This window comes from Manis pentadactyla, chromosome 1 (genome assembly GCF_030020395.1).
Source record: "Manis pentadactyla isolate mManPen7 chromosome 1, mManPen7.hap1, whole genome shotgun sequence".
Lineage (NCBI taxonomy): Eukaryota > Metazoa > Chordata > Mammalia > Pholidota > Manidae > Manis > Manis pentadactyla.
In genome coordinates, this window is record NC_080019.1 from 99,850,080 (window position 1) to 99,867,975 (window position 17,896).

At 39.0% G+C, this 17,896-nt stretch overlaps 1 protein-coding gene across 6 annotated transcripts in view; it reads right to left on the bottom strand.

Moving 5' to 3' along the window:
- Nucleotides 1-2,911: 2,911 nt before the first annotated feature.
- Nucleotides 2,912-17,896, bottom strand: part of GOLIM4 (golgi integral membrane protein 4) — a 69,317-nt gene continuing 54,332 nt past the window's right edge. For 4 of the 6 annotated variants that reach the window (XM_036898336.2, XM_036898335.2, XM_036898333.2 and 1 more), the window contains 5 exons: nt 17,113-17,222; nt 14,353-14,520; nt 13,961-14,029; nt 4,639-4,719; nt 2,912-4,324 (listed from right to left, as the gene is read on the bottom strand). In XM_036898336.2, the coding sequence (XP_036754231.2) occupies nt 4,181-4,324; nt 4,639-4,719; nt 13,961-14,029; nt 14,353-14,520; nt 17,113-17,222 (572 nt within the window). In that variant the 3' untranslated portion in view covers nt 2,912-4,180. The remainder of the gene's footprint in view (nt 4,325-4,638; nt 4,720-13,960; nt 14,030-14,352; nt 14,521-17,112; nt 17,223-17,896) is intronic. The other 2 variants (XM_036898334.2, XM_036898337.2) reach the window with 2 other exon arrangements.

Here is a 17,896-nt window from a genome sequence, read left to right on the forward strand (position 1 = left end):
ACCAAGAAAATAGACACTAGCTGTCCTGGATTTACAACACAGTAGCTTTGTCATTGGAGAAGGGGGTGCTAATTTCCATTTGCTCTAACCTGCAAAAATATAACTGTGCAAGGTCTAAGATTTTACCTACAGCTTCCAACAAACAAGTTAGCTTGCCACAGTTTTATGGGTGTCAGTAGAAGACTCCAGGTTGCTGTCTCAGAGACAGGTATTTCTCATGGCTCAGTAGGTAACATAAGCTTCATGTACACATCAGTTTCCCCTTGGTCCCCACGTGTCATGGGGACACTGTGGAACATCCCAGTTGGATGTTACACATACATTGGGCTTGTGTCATGGCTAAAGATCCCTAATCTTAGGAAATTGTCTTATAAAGGGACTGCTAACAAACCTTTCCAAATGTCACCCCATGGGGAAAGATTATCTTTACATCCTAGTCATGCTCTCTGACCCTGACGGAGACACTATCTCTAGCTTTTAGCTATTTGCTATGTAAATATCCCTGACAAGATAGCAAGATAAAGGCTGTCACGAGATGTATATAAACACCATGGAGAATTGCCCTCCAACAAAAAATCCCAGGGTAAGAATCAAATTCGTGTGTCTTGGGCCATGTGCTCATCTTGGACCAAGTACTTTGTTCAAGCAATGTCAGTATTCTTGTCTCTGTTCAGGCCAACCTCCCACCCAAGGACAAGGAGCAAGGTTGGTTACTCTTACTCAGACATCAGAAAAGGAATGTCCTTGACAAAAATGAGTCCCATTTATTATGATTAAATATTGGTGTGTAAATTACAAGGCTGAAGAGGTAAGATGAGGCCAGATCATGAAGAATTATGTAGGTAATATTAAGGAGTTTGGAATTTTTCTTATATGTAAATAGCTAAATAATTTCATCAAGGTATAGTGTTAATGTTATCTTTAGAAAGATCACACTGGCACAGATTTTAGAGATAGGTAGGAGGAAGTGAATGAGGAGACAAGTGATAAGATTGTTATAACAGTACAAGTGAAAGATTACAGATGTCTAAACCAAGATGGTAGAGATGGAGAGAAATAGGCAAATTTAAGTTATTTTGGTACCATTTATAGGGAAAGAGCACAGAATCAAGGACAAACTGCATTTCCCTTTTGGCAAACTTACTGAATTGAGATACATAACCTAGAAAGGTGTTAAGTGGGAAAGAAGGTAAAATAGCTTTGAAAATTATGAATTGGAGGTAGGAAGGGTTATAGAAATCTAGGCAGAGGAGATGGGTTAGGAGACATGTGTCTGAAGACATGGGTTGCAAGAGAGCTAACCAGAGAAAAAGTAAGAGTATAATCTGAGACACATGTAAGGCACAGTGGCTCACTTTTATAAAAGGAAAATTATTGACTTTATTGGGTGCTTTCATAGTACAAGGAGTTTGTGAATGGGACCCTCTTTATCCCCAGGGTCTCTTTGAGTTTAATGAAATCTTCTCAAAACTGAAGTTTTGTCCTCCTGTAGCTTGGTGTTTCATCCTCCAGGATGACAGCTGAAGAACACTGGTATTTTAGGAATAGGCTGAAGAGAAACCTGCAAATAAAGACTGAGAAAGAGTAGCCAGGATGGTAAGAAGAAAACTAGGAACAGATAGTAGAATGGAAGCCAAAAGAAGATGATTCAAGAATGGAAATGACCTCATTTTTTAAATTGCTGTGCAATGTGTCATAGTATGGATACAATAAATATATTAAGAGAACTAAAAACAAAACAAAGAATTTAAAGCAGCCAAACAATATCAAGCTCCAGGAAGACAAAATTCTTCAGTTTTGAGAAGATTTCATCAAACTTTTAAGGGACACTGTGGGGATAAAAGGGGTCCCATTCACAAACTCCTTGTACTATGAAAGCATCCAATAAAGTCAATAATTTTCCTTTGTAAGTGAGCCACTGTGTTTCAGATTACACCCTTACTCCCAGATTTTTTTCAATCATTCTTAAAATACCCAGTCATTGCATTTGTACTAAGGTAGCTTTTTTTTTTTGCTCCACTGTTCTTGTCCTAATAAATGTGCCATTTTTTTCCTTCTGATTATGTTACTGGTACCAGATCCATTGACTTATGCACCAAAAGTCATAGACTAATTGGCAAGATAAATACCAGTGACATTTTATTTCTGCCCTCTTACTAGTGTAGGTCAGCTCTGGATGAGAAGTTCTCCTCCAAACATCAGTTAAAATGTCCCTACTGCTTAGTGGCATACATAGAGTAGAGCGGTTTGTGATTGTTGCTTTCCAGGGGGCATTTAATATTTTTGTTGTTGTTAATTCTGTGTCACATGACACTTTTTCATAATTTCTGCACCTATTTCTTCTTTCTTATCCTTGAATTACTTCAAATGAAATAAAAGTTCTTGGCAATTTCATTAGGAAAGGGGAAAAAAATCACATACCAATCCAAGTAAGAGAGAAAGAGATAAGGAGAATAGGAACAGGCTGGGAAAGACATCCCATAATTTATTAATATTTAAGTACCTCTTAGATTTTTCCTTTTATGAAAACAAATGGATGAATGCTGTTAAGATCAGAAACTAGTAAGAATCCAAATACTTTAAAAGATTTACCACTTGCTTTTTATAACTTTATTAACTATTACCAAGCTTCAATATGGCTCAAATAATTAAATACTGCAATTGGAATATTAAAAATAAAAACTAATTTACCAAAATAATTGTATTCAGAATACTATGTACAATATTATACATTTTACATTACATAAAGGGTTTTTATACATGAAGGTAAGATTGATTTATGATTATTGAAAATCCAAAATACGTTTGAACAAAACATTCTGATGCATACACACACAATCACTCAAACAGGATAATCAAAACCATACAAGACTGTGGTTATTAAAAAAATAAAATTACATTCATACAATAATGATGGAAATTGGAATTTGTTTTTATTAGAAAGAATTACTACAAAACCACACATATGAATTATATAACCTAATTCTAAATATTTAAAAATCTTTGTGACAGAAATGTCTCTATCCCAAGGGAAATTTTTTATTTTAAGGGATTTTTATAATTCATAACCATTAAAATGCCCATACATGGACATAATAGACTCATAACCAGCTATTAGAAAATAACCAGAAATTAGAAATAATACAGCTAATAGAAAAGTCATGAGCGTCTATCATATCACTATGTATATCACCATATTTTTTTTCCAAAAATAATCTTATTCAATTGTATAATTTGGTACATCTTCATATTCATACTTGTCATCAAAGTGATTACAAATTGAGGCACAGAGCTTACAGGGGAAATATTTATTATTGTAGAAAACTAGATACTGCAGCAAGGATATCAAGAGGGTGACTTCAGACAAAAATACAATGGGTGCTTATGAAGAAAACACACCCTTACATACTTGATTAGTGATTAAACAAGTCGTCAGTCTTTCAAAAAGGTTAATACACTGATGTGTCATACCTTGCTTGAATAACAAAATATTTAAGCCCGGAATACTGTCACTTGAGTTTTAGTACTATCTCATCTTTAAGTCCTGTCAAAAATAGCTGTGATTTTTAAGTAAAGCCGAACATTTATCTAACTGATCTGAAGTCTGAAAAACATCCTTATAAGAAAAAATGCTTTCCAACTGTTTGTCACTCTGTACATGGATCTTACTCAGTGATACACAGACTGGAGAAAATTCTATCAGAACTATACACAAGAACCTCAGAAAGGCAGCAATTAGTAAACTGGCCATTCTCAAAGTTTGCACAGCATTCTGCACTATTCCTTATTTTGAAATCCTGTATTTCATTAGAGGCAAACAATAGAACACTTGGAAACTAGAAGATACAAAAGTAACAAATCAAACCATATACAAAATCGATGTCCTTTCCAACAACATTATGTAATCTATGAAAAATAAGATTCAGAGCGTAAGGTTTACTTTATTGTTTTCTTCTTGTTCATGTTTAGCTTGAATATAAAAGAAGCTCTATAACCTAGGTTATCAAAATATATTCATATAAATGTATGAGCATTTCTAATACAAAAGTTTTTAAAAAGTCTAAATTCTTAATTTTTGTAATTAAATATCCTAGAGTTCAGTAGGCAGGTTGATTTTTGAGCAGCTTGAAAAGAATCCATTGGCTGAGCATTGTCCATAAAATGGGGTACAGGGGTACAGCTACATTTCAGCTCTTCTCTGTGATTTCTCAGCAACAGCCCCATCTTCCTCCTCCTCCTCCTCTTCATAGTGCTCCTCGCCACCTCTGAGGCGATTGTCATCTCGAACTTCTTGTTCGTCTCCACCATTGTTTTTCTCATCAGCCTAAAAGTTTTAAAAGAAAAAAGAAAAACTAAGAGATAGGGCATAGAGTTAATGATATAAATAATGCCCTCTTTAAAAAAGGGTGTGAAGTTCTTCATTTTTAGAGAAAGGAAACAAGTGAAGAAAATTGTTCCAGAAGGTAATAGTGATAGAGTCTTTCCTAATCTTCATATTGTCACACATTTTTCTAATTCTAGGTTGGTCTGTTAAACTCTCTGGCACCTTAGATGTTCTCACAGAGCTATCCAACTCTACATACGTATCTCCTATACATGCACACACATGCACAGTAGAAATAAATATCCTACACATACATTTTCATCATTTTCACCATAGGTGTCTTCAGCATTATGCTCTAATTCCCTTTTTTTCGCTTCGGTCAAATCTTCTTGAACCTAAACAAACCAGAGATACTGGTGACACTTTTATCATTTAAACACTTGCAACAACAGATTTTGATTTCCAAAAAGCTCATTCAAAGTAGCAGAAACAAAATTAAACAAAAAAACAATTTGAAGAAAGATAAATGTCAAAGATTTGATTTGTCTATTAGCTAACTGTATAATACACTTCCTACAAAAAAACATGTGATTTGATTCAGAACTTAAGACTTTCGTGTTTGAATTTCTGTTGTGAATAAAGATCAGCATTTCAAGTATAACACTGGAAGAAATGCAGCTTATGAAATTAAAAATCCCCCTGTCCAAATGGGACAACTGCATAAATCTGAAGGCTTTGATGAAATGTAAGTTCTATGAAGGTAGGAACCATCTGCCTTATTCAATTAACTCTTCAATACCTAGATGCATATGTGAAATACTGCAATTGTGTAGTAAATGTTGTTGAATGAATGGGTCAATGAACAAATAAATGAATCTATGCAAAAACAAATATACTATGTAAAGGCACAGAAAACAGACACCACTATTCTATTTATAATGTAGTGGCAAATTGAAAAAAATAAGTGTATATATGTCTTTACAATGAAGAATAAAGTTCTCTGTCTAAAATATCTAAAACATATAACACAGGCATTTATATTTCTTCATGAAGTAGTTATTAAACTGCATCAAATCCCTATGTCTCTTTAGTGGTCTAACACATTCAATTTTAAATGGTTTTCTTTTATGTATGCTGTTACTATTGTCATTGATCCCACTTCTTTTTTCCAAAATGTAAATCAGAGAAAGCATCCAAATACTTTTGCTAAATAATCTCTATTTAATGATATTTCACAAATATATAGGGTAAAATATTTTCTAATTTAACTATTTTGAAAACCATATCTATGCCAAAAGACTTAAGTCATTTGAATACATTGAAAAAGTTGCTGATCATCACGTAAGCATAACGTAGTATCCTGGTACCAAAAGAAAACACGATTTCTCCTAGGACAGTGCTATAAGAGTAAGCCTTCTTGAATTACACATAAAATTACCTGATTTGGGGGGTAGGGGTATGGATAAAAATCTCAGAAATGGGCAAAGAAAGTACACAGGTATAAGTAAGGAGCAACAAATGAAAGGCTGCCACAAGGTGTCCAGCCCAGGTGCAACAGGAATGAACTTCAATCTACCAGACAAGCTTTGGAAGGAACCTGGCTGGTGAGGAGCCCACAAACATGACCCTTCAAAGATGCCTTAGACAGAGCCCAACTTTCAGAAGCCCCTCTAACCCACCCAATATCAGCTGGACTCAAAGCTCTTAAACTACACTGGCACCAAATAAATACATTCTGGGGCCTGAGGCATAGAGCATCTTTTGTATTCACATGTCCAGTTGCGCCAAGCTAAAGAAAAGACACCCTTGTCTCACCTGCAGGTTCCATTAGTGGCCCACGACAGCTCTTCTGACCTGAGTCACAGAATCTCATAACATTCCCCAAGACATTGGAATAACAATGAAGTACTTATTTCAGACTGCATGTTAAGATCTCACTAACTGAAACATCATTAAATTGCTAAAGTGTCCCAGACAGTGGACTTCAGTGAACAAAGATATGCCTTCTATAGCCTTAATAATGAAAATGTACCTAGTGAACACTAAACATGCTTTAGGTGGGGTTGGGAGAGAAATTGCCTTAAAACCTCAGTGTGGTAGAAAGAATATATAAGTCAGGGTCTGTAAACTTTTTCTGAGTAATGGGCCAAAGAATAAATATTCTGGCTTTCTCGTTCATGAGGTCTCTGTAGCAAATGCCTGACTCTACTGTTGTAGAGAAGATATGTAACAAAAGGCATGGCTGTGTCCCAATAAGACTTTACTTACAAAAACAGCTGTGCCTCGAGTTTGCCAACCCCTAACACAGGCTATGGAATCAGACAGACCTGGATTAAAACCTTGGCTCCACAACCCTCCTGGCTATATAAACAATAAGGTCATTTGTTTTTATCATGAAAATTTTCAAGCACACAAACATAAAAATAGTTCAATGAATGCCTTGTAGCCACCACCAAGATTCACCAATCATCTCAATATTCCATACTTGTATCACCTACTGCTTGTTTTGATGAATTATTCTTAAAAACTCTAGACATCATGTAATTTCACCTTTTCCCATTTCAGTATACATCTCTAAAGACAATGGATTTTTCCTATATAATCAGAATGCCATTATCACACCTGATAAATAATTCCATGGTATCAATATCTAGTCCATACTTAACACTTTCTTGATTGTCTTAAAAATGTGTATTTACACTTGATTTGTTCTAATCATCACCCAAATACTCTGACCTCATATCATTTCTGCTCCCCTCTTTTTTCCAAAATGCTCTTGATTTGTTTTCCTGTAGAATGATATCTTGGATCCATTTGCTTCATTAAGGTATCACTTAGCTCCTTTAGCTCTAAAAATTCTCATAAAAGGAAACTGGCTGAGAGGCCTGAATGAATTCACATTCAGTTTGCAAAGCAAGGGTTTTCAGAGGTGATGCTGTAGATTTAACATTTTCATTATATCAGGAAGCATATAAGGCTTGTTTCTCCTACTTTTTGTGAGGCTAAGTTGGTTAGTGAGTTCAGATGGTGACAGTCTGATCCCTCCATGGTAAAATTTCCTGACCTCCATTCATCTAGTGATATCATTCATTGGCGAATGCTTTTCAATCACCTGTTCTAAATAAGGTTACAAAAACAGGAAAAGGGCTTAAAGGTGGAGGTGTGAGAGGTGAGACAGAAACCTCCACCCAAACCACATACAATATGAAAATACAGTAAATATAACTATACCTGAAAGATCAACAGGAAAGAAGGCTGCAACAGACTGCCTACTGGGGAAAAGAGCAGGCCTCACAGAAAAGGGTAAAGTACCAAATCCCTTCCCCCACCCCAGTTCACTGGCAGGAGGAAGAGAAACGGAGCAGGGAGGGGGTGGAGACCTAGGACTGCTGAACACCCAGACATGGAGATCTGCTTTGGAAGCACGAACCTACATTATATGGTGGGGTTGGAAAGCTATACTTATACTCTGAAGATTAGTGGGGTTGGAAAGCTAAGACAGGTGGAATACTCAGAGAGACTGAGATTCCAGCTGCTTGTGAAGAACAGGTACCCACAAAGTGGCCCTTCTGAGACAAAAGAAAGGTGGACACTCTGAGAGACTTCCCAACAGTGAGAGGGCTGCTAAAGGGGCAAGGAGTGCACAGAGCTTGCTGTTCAGGAGAAAGGACAGGTGGACAAAATTGTCCCAGTGAATTCAGCCCAACAGGTTGGGAACTTTCAAGAGCTTCAGGTGCTCCATCCTCCTGGCTGGCAATGCAGCTCTGAGGCCCCCACCATGATACCCAGACTGCCACTCTTTCCTCCCAGCCGGCACTGGCTTATAAACCTAAGACCCCCGCCATCATGCCAGGCCAGCCAGAGGGCAGCCCTGCCTACGGTAGCTACAAGGGTGTAGCATAAAGGCTCCTTCCTGTGCTCTTGGCTCACTGGGCCTGACAGTGGAGGCAGGCACTGCAGCTGGGAAGCGGGAAAGAGCTCTTTCCTCCCAGTAGGCACTGATGCAGCTTGCCTGCAACCCTCATCATCACTCCAGGCCAGCTGGAGGGTGGCCCTGCCTCTGGCAGCTACGAGGGCATAGCATAAAGGCTCCTCTCTGTGCACTCAGCTCACTGGCCCTGACAGTGGAGGCAGGCACTGCAGCCAGGAAGCAGGAAAGAGCTCTTTCCTCCTGGCAGGCACCAGCACCGCTTGCCTGTGACCCCATCATTGCTTCAGGGGCTAAGCAGCTCCAGATAGTAGAGCTTCTGGGCACTAGAGGGCGCCATCTTCACCAAGTGATTACTACAAATATGAAACGTCAAAAGAACCTGGTACAAACCAAAATCCCACAAACACCAGAAAGAGGGCCAAGTGAAACTAAACTCACCAATCTTCCTGATAAAGATTTCAAAATAAAAACCATAAACATGCTCATGGAGCTACAGAAGAATATTCAAGACCTCCAGGAGGAATTCAAGAAAGAGATAGAAAGTTCGAAAAATAAAGTAGCCAAAATGAAACATACAATGGAGGGATCTAAAAGCAGATTAGACAAAGTGGAGGAGATGGTAAATGAAATAGCAATTACAAAACAGGAATACAAAAAAGCTGAGGCACAGAGAGAAAAAGGGATCTTTGGGAACGGAAAATGTTAAGAGAACTGTGTGACCAATCCAAACAGAACAATATTTGTATTGTAGGTGTACCAGCAGAAGAAGACAGAAAAAGGGATAGAAAGTGTCTCTGAGGAGGAAATTGCTGAAAAATTCCCCAATCTGGGAAAGGAGATAGTCTCTCAGGCCATGGAGGTGCACAGATCTCCCAACACAAGGGACCCAAGGAGGATAACTCCAAGACATATAATAATTAAAATGGCAAAGATCAAGGATAAGGACAGAGTATTAAAAGTAGCCAGAGAGAGAAAAAAGATCACATACAAAGGAAAACCCATCAGGCTATCATCAGACTTCTCAACAGAAACCTTACAGGCCAGAAGGGAGTGGCATGGTATATTTAATGCAATGAAACAGAAGGGCCTCAAACCAAGAATACTCTACCCAGTAAGGTTATTATTTAAATTTGAAGGAGGGATTAAACAATTTCCAGATAAGCAAAAGTTGAGGGAATTTATGTCCCACAAACCATCTCTACAGTGTATTTTAGAGGGACTGCTATAGATGGAAGTGCTCCTAAGGCTAAACAGCTGTCACCAGGGAAAAAAAACCACAGTAAAAGAAGTAGACCAATTAACTATTAAACAAATGCAAAATTACATCAACTACCCCAAAAGTAAGTCAAGGGATAAACAAAGAGTATAGAATATGACACCTAATTGATAAAGCATGGAGGCGGAAGAAAAAGAATGGAGGAAAAAAAAAGAACCTTTAAATTGTGTTTGAAATAGCTAAATAAAGTTACAAAAATGGTCACTTTCTAATTCCATCATTTCTTCTGCATTCACTAACTTCTATAAACAAAAACTTGCCCATATCAACTCTTTTGTCACTCTGCTTGGTATACTTAATTATGGTATACCATAATTAATCATACCTGGGTGGGCTTTAGTCACAGTTCTAACAATTACAAACTCTGTGAATTAGGAAAATTTAGTTAACCTCACTGAAGCTCAAATTTCTTATCTGTAAAATAAAACAGCTAGATAAGAATCAATGATTTTTAATTTTCTATGTGTGTGTGTGGGTATGTAGTAGAGGGAGTGATGGTCCCTGTTAAGACTTTGGTAAGAAAGTCTTTATTAAATGAGTATAGACACACATTCTGCACAGAAGTTGAAAGAGGTTTGACTTCCAGGTCCACCTACCACCACCTTTCCTAGGACTGCTTTTCCAAACACTGTGCTCCTGAGGCATCAGCACAGCTGGGGGCCTTGAGGACCTCTGACTCCAAGGGCCCCCAAAAGAGAAAATAAAAATCTCCATCGGTAAGGTGTGATTCAAGAATTTGTACTTTTCAAACACTCTCTAAGGTGATTCTTAGCCAGAGCAAAGAGTGGAGCCATTTGCCTGAGTGACAGTGGGTGCCAGGTTCAGAATGTCTCTGGCAGAAAAGACAAACACCCTTTTATGACCTCTTCATTCTCTTGTGATCTGTTGTACAGAAGTTACGTTGCTAGTCAATTTTCAATATTACCTGATTTAAATTACTCTTCAATTTAGGGAACTCATGAATGGAAATTTGTAGTATTTCAGATTTATAGATATACCATATTATTCTAGTTATATATTCTTCATGTTTGGGCCAAAAGTAATTCAAACTAATCTTAAAGGCATTACTGAAAAGGAACAAAATGATATAGTGTCTCTAATTTTAAAATATGCATAGACTAAGAACCAGAAGCCAAATGTTAGTTACTCTTTTATGATATAGATATGCCGACTATGTCTTCCACACTTAACCTTGTTCAGTATCCTGCTAAAGCAGTAGCAAACATTCTGTCAAAGATTTCCCAACACTGCTCCTCATTATTCATTTTTATTCCCTGAAATCTACTGTATTAGGCATTTTAGAAATGTCTCTATGTGATATGGCAAAATTTGACAAAAGGCCAAAACAAAACAAAACATCTACTGAGTCTGAAACTGGCTTCGGCAAGTCACCCCATCCCTGTGTGTGCTGATGCCTACTTGTTACACATCAAAGATGTTGTGGGACAAGTCAGAAACCAGAAGGCTGAACCTTAAGTAGGCAGAATGCTGGGATCCAAAGGGATGGATGGAATGGGACACAGAGAAGACCTTCGGCAACGTCAGCCATGAGGGTGATGCCACTACATGCTAAGTAACTACTTGGTAAGTTTAACAGGAGAGTTTTTGCCGACTGCACAGTTTCTAGATGTGGTGATTCACAAGCCAACAGTCCCACTAAGGGGAGCCACATAACCTTGTGCTAGCTCTCCTGTAAGTGTTCAAGCCAATCTGTTTTCAGTTACACTGGGGAAAATGAGCACTCAGAATTTTCAAGCGCTATCTCTATATTTTTTTAAACATTTAAATAATTTGAAAGCACACATAGCACTTTCTGACAATGCCATTATTTATCATGTTTGCTCATAAGATTAAAAATCTGAAAAATAAGCAACATGAAGATGGGATCACCATATGGATGCCTTTCATTCTAACAATCCCAAACAATACACAGTGAACACTTGTTCATAACCACCACTTTCATGTTTTAGATGGGAAATGCCGCTGGCACTAAGATAAAAGAAAGCAGAGAGAATACAAATTCCCTGAAGTCACACTTGTTTGGGGTCCTCTACTCTCAGAGTTCAAGTCCCAAGTCTATGGGCCGTGCCTCTCCCTGAACAGGGGCAGTCCTGGCAAGATGCAGTTCCTTCCCAGAAGCAAATGCTGACATTAGTCAGTGACTATGGGCTGGAGGAGGGGAACCAGTGGCAGCAATGGGCCTTCCGTCCCAGCGGTCAGAAGGGCAGCTGGGGGGCTCTGAGGCTTAATGGAGATAAGAACAATGCACATTACATAGCATTTTATGGTTTTCAGAGCACCCCCACAAATACATCACACACACACCTCCCTTAACACAATATGTGTTCTCACATACTGCATTCCTCTTTATTTTTCTCATTTTGAAGCAGTCTGCTGAGAATTTAATTTCTGTTACTAGGTCTTGAATGTCATTTGAGAACCAATCTTCTCCTTCCTCAAGGGAAGGACTGGGAATGATGGAAAGAGGTAGGAAGACTAATAACTAACCATCTCAGGAACCACCAGAAAAATATAACACAGCCTGAATAAGGGAGGCTCAGGAGGCAGAGGAGAAGGTACACAGGGAGGAGAAAGGCATGCTGGGCTTCCCCTGGGAGCTCACACACTCCGGTCTAGAGTTAGAGGGTGTGGCAACCTGTAGCCTGTGCGAGAGAGGTTTAGAGATTCCGGAGGTAAGAACTCTGGGCAGGGAACTAGGAGAAAAGAATCAGGACCTGAGCTGGATGTAAGAGAGGAAAAGGGCTCTGGTGAGTTCAGCCTGCCTCAGGGAGGAGCACAGCCTGAAGGAGAAGCTGCCAAAGGTTAGCCTGTCTGTCACCTCTGTCTTGGACCCATGCTCCTTCCCTCTTGTGTCTCTCTTTCTCTCTCTCTCTCTGTCCCTCTGTCTCTCTATCTTAGATCTCTCTTGGATCACAGAATTTCTCTCTCCACCTTAACCTATGTGATATGGAAGTAAAACAACAATCAGTAAATACTGATTAAAATTTTATGTTTATCCTTCTGAATTCTTAAAAGAAAGTCAAGGTGAACCTATTTTCTTTTAATTCCTCAAAGATTCCTGGCATCCCGCATAATGAAACAAAGTGTATTAGTCTAGACATTCTGTTACAAGAGAACTCCAGATGAATATCTTTTTCTTGCTAAATGTCTTAATATTCAAGGTTGCTAGTTTCTCTTATGCTTTCTTCTGGTAAGACAGCTCAGGGTCTTGATTAGGATGAAGAGCAGGATGAAAAAAGAGAGAGAAAAAGGATGAAGCCAGTTAGAGCACATGAGAAGAGATATGTGTTGCCAGTGTTTGTAAAGAGCAACATGTTTTCCTGGTATAAGCAGAAATTTTAGCATTAGCTCTGGAAAGCTGACAAATGCAGCAAAAATGAGAAAGCAGGCCTACTAATCAAGGGAGCTGCGTAGGTGAGTGCAACAGCTCATGTATTCTGAGCAGGTGCTCCAGTGGGGTGGGGAGGGGGCGTGGTTGTTCAGGCTGTCATTTGTCCACCTCTCATGTGGTTCCCCTTGAGGCCAATACCACACATTTGCAAGATGCCTGGCTGAGGAGCATCTCTGAGCCTGGGCTTTAATATACTGGTCCAGAGAGAGACTGGTCTGGGGCCATGGCCTCATCCCTATCACAGACCCAAGGCCTGAGCTTTAGTGGTCCACACAGGAGGGTGCTGTGACCAACCAGCTACAACCAAAAGCCTCCATCAGTCACACCATTCACCATGCACACACATTAGTGCACCATGACAGATGCTCTGTAAACCTAATAACAATACAACAAAAAGCAAACTAAAATATAAGTTAAGAAATTCCACCCAAATGCATCTTATTCAACTGAGCACCCTTCATATTTTTCCTTCTCTTTATTGTTAAATTTAATTAAGATACTAAATTCTTAGGAGGGAAGAGGTTAAAAGTAGAGACAGTCAGATTTTTTAAATCTCTGGAGAGTATTAAGTGTATCCTGGCAGACACTGTGGTGTATGGGGTGCCCAAGGAGGCAGGCACTGTGGCAATGTCTACAGAGAAAGCAACAGTGGTTAACCCAGACCCTTCCACAATGTACAGAGCTTTGTTCTTCTCTTTGTATAAGGGGAAAAGACAGGACAAAATATTCTTACAAAGATTATATAAACCTACATCCACCATTCCAGGAAGGCCAAAAGTCTTAATTCAAAATTTGTAGTGAGAACCAGAGAGAAGGATTCTATTAACCACCCCCACTCTATTTTTATTATATTCTAACCAAATGTCTCTACTGCCACGATCCATTGCCTCTTGAAATTACCCTTTCTTATGCTAAACCTGCCTGAATTTTTATAGCAGCCACGTCAAACACGCTGCTGCTGTTTGTGGTTAGTATGATGCACAGGGTTTGCTAGGTCTCCACGTGCCACCTTCCTACCTCCTCTTCTCCCTCTTCCTGGTACTGCTCATCAACATTATCCTCCTGCTGGTCTGGATTTCCTGCCATCTGTTGAAACAAAGAGGAGGCCCAGGTCATTGAACACTGGAGATACATTTTACAATATTCTGAGACATACAACAAGCATGTCGCCATAAGAAGTGTACTTTCAGTGCATCAGTGGCCAGGAAATGATGAATTATCATTTCCAACACAAAGCCTAGATGTCTGTTTTTTTCTCTGAGTGTGGGCATATCATTTCATTTAACAGCCTAAAAACTAAGGGAAAAGGTAAATCTTCTGTAAATAGGTTATGGTTGACCTTTTGCATAAACCAGGTATTTATTAAAATACCTCAGTTCAAATCACCCTCCACAGTGGCATCTGCTTACCACCAAATGCTCCTCCATTTCTGCATTCTCTTGCCTTTGATTATTTTGTTTTTGCTCTTCATTTTCATCTGGCAAATTTTCTTCTCTCACTTGCTCAGCTTCCTCAAATTCATCTTCACCTTGATTATTAGGGTCATCTGCTGGGTTTATATCCTCTGCAGCTGCCCTCTGTAAAATTTTAATGGAAAGCAACCATCACTTCAGAAACCAGGATCAAATTTAATTTCATTTGAAAGGCCACACACTGGCAGAAAATGAAATCGTCCTGCACCAGATTGTTCAGATCTGTTCTTGCCAAGACCCACAAGTACACATCATACCGTCAAAAGATGAAACTCTGGCTTTATTTGTTAAAGGCTGAGGAATTGGGATGAAGTACAAACAGCACTTTTTGGCAAGCAATTCTGAAATAGTCCTTAAAACTCCACTATCATAACTAATGTGGGCATAGCTAAACTGACAACAAAAACAACAAAAAAACACTTAATAAAGGCCAAAGACTGAGGAAGAGAAATTATAAAAATGGGAGATTTAGATAGGCAAATAGTAACTTCCTTCACTGGCATGTTGATTTTTATACAGTCAAGCTTCCCTGTGCAAGCAATTTTTTATACATAAGTGGGTGAAAAGCAGTTGAAGAAAGAGAGGCTGCAGAAGAGATAACAAGTAAAAGTAAATGACCAATTTCGAGAATGGATCCAATGTCTTTAACACTGCCATGAGCCCGAGAGATGCGCACTGGCTAGCGACGGGAGAAAGGGCAACCCAGTCTCTGCCAATATATTTTTGAAAACTCTCTTCCCCAACCCAGCCAGCCTCTCTAGCAGTTCTATTATTGGGTTCAACAAATGCCCTTCCTATTATCTTTAGAACTAGCTCAATTTTCCACTTAAGCTCCCAAAGCACCTTTCAAAATAATCCATGTCCTCATAAAGATTGAGATTTTAGAGCCTAAGCTGGGCAGAAACGGTGATGTGTGCATGAGCTTCCCAATCACTTCAAGGTCACCAGCAGGACACCTAAGGGAAGCAGCAAATGCTTCCAAGAGATGGTGAAGCCTCAGAGTAAGATTTAGTCTCTACAGGTGTTCTCTGGACAAGATTCTACTTCACTTCAGAGTCTTGCACATGCTTGAGCTCCTCACACTCTCAGCTGTTCTACTGTCTGTTCATAACTGGCTGTGTACCTCATTCAAGTGCAAATGACAATTTCAGTGGGAATAGAGTGCCAATCATCACAGCACACTAAACATCCATTACTCCACAATCTCTTGTCACGCAGATTTTTTTGTGTGCATTATCAACAATTTGTGTGGCAATACAGGAAAAATGTAACACATTCTCTTCAGAAATGGATCCAAAAGCTTTTGTGGAAGTTCATAAAAATGTACACGCTAGCTCCAATTCTAACCAAGTAATAAGTAAGGTCTAATAGGCACGGTTGTTACATTAAAATAAAATAGATGATCCATTAAGATGGACAAAAATTTTTTTAATTAAAAAAATAAATAAAATAGGTGAGACAAGGGACAGGCACACTAACAATTTCAATGAAAAGTAGGCATGGTAGTAAGGCCACCAGTGTGCTCTCTAAACAAGGAAGTGGATGACAGGAGAGTAAAGGATTAGATGGTCAGTAGTCAAAGCCCACAGCATGTCCTACACCTCCTGCCATGCCTCCCAGGCTCCCTTAGGCAATTCAATACACTTCTGTACACTTATTCTCTTACTCTCCCATGGGCATTCTCTTCCCTTTTACATTCTCGGGCTCTCTCCTGCTCTCTATAGCTCTGTTCTTCCCAAAAAACATTACAGGGCCTAGAAATTCTGGGTGCAAACAGTATTCAGAAATGCTGATTGCCAGGCCAACAGGCAACTGTACTGTGCCACACCTTCAGGTGGAAAGTCAAGTGGAAAAGCCCTTTCCATGCAGGTGGCTAGGTAGCTATGGAAAGACTTCCTCCATGATTACCAAGGAAGGACATGGACCCTTCTTAATTTTATAAACATGATGGCTGGTTTACTAATAAGAGATGACAGGGGAGCAAAATCAAGTTGTAAAATATTTTACACATAAGCACAAGAACACACTCAACACATGCTTGCCTCACTTACAGGCAAGGACCAGGCCCCACCACTCCCAGACCACCCAGTTGACCTGGGAGTTTTCGTCCTTTTTTTGATAAACACAAGACTATTCCTGGTTATTAGGTCTCCACCATTTATATTCTAATTTGTCTATAGCATCATGGTACCTGAGCAATTTTTTAATTTCTCAAACTACACACATCCTTATCCATGTATTTATTAAAACAGTCTCTGACTGTTGGGACAGTAGTCACTCACATGGCATATATAATGCCCTAGCAGACTGTTCAACATGCTTGATAGCGGTTCATTTCCTTTCTCTGGTTCTCTTTCCAACTCCCACACTTGCTTTATCTTCAGTTTTCAGAATTACTATATATTTCAATGCCTTTTAATTTTTCTTTTCTCAGTTTTAATTTTATTATCTAATAGTCTTCAGAGGGAAACTCTTCTGGTGTCTTTCCGGAGCAATCTTTGACCCAGTCTCATCACACATACTCCACGGTTTATTGCTAACAGCATTGCTCATGTAATTATGCAAGCCACCTTCCTTCTGAGCTGCTGAAATAACAGGTGTATCTGGAGCCGGAGGCAAGGTGACAGGCAGACCTTCAAGTTTCCTTTCCCACCTTGTGAGTTTCTAAGGGTCATAACAAAGTAAAAGGACACTTACATCTGCCTCCAATTCTGGGTCAGCCCCATGGGGCCCTTGTTCTTGAGGCTCATGCCCATTCTCTGGGTCTTCCTCTGCCTCATTTTGGTGTTGGCTGTCTCTCTCATAGGCTAGCAGACAAAGGAAATAACATCAGCCCAGAAGAACCAGACAGGATTCTTCCCTTTCCATTTCAAAGAAAAGCCGCCAGTGGGCTTCCCTACAGACCATTTCACCCAAACTCATCTCCAGGGAGGTTGACTCAACATAAGCTGTACATCTCAGCTTTTCTGAATAAAGTTATGTCCTTTTCCTCGATTGTGTGTCTGAAGAGTGGGGTGAGCAATACCATTCTAACCCTCTGAAACAAATGTTTATAATGAAGCTGCAATTTTCCCATTATGCAAAATAAATAAATAAATAAAAATGTTCTCAATCAAAGGAAGCCCAGTCAACTGGATATTGGTAAAATTATCAACTGACTTTTGGTAATAGCAGAGGAAATAGCAAGGTACCAAAAGGAGAAATTGGCAATGTTTCAGGAGATGAAAGAAAAATCACCCAACTTGAGGAGCTTAAAAAGCTCATTTACACTCACACAGACATTTACTTGCTGCTTTTTGAAAAATATATTTCGATAAAAAGAATTTAGGAAAGAACATACAAAAAGAAGAACAAGTAACTTTTTAAGGTATAACAGGAAAGTTTAGGTATATGGAGTATTTAGCTTATAGAAAATAAGAATGCAGGGTAACTTACCATCATGTTTCAAATGCTCCAAGGGATTCATTAAATAGAGAGGAAA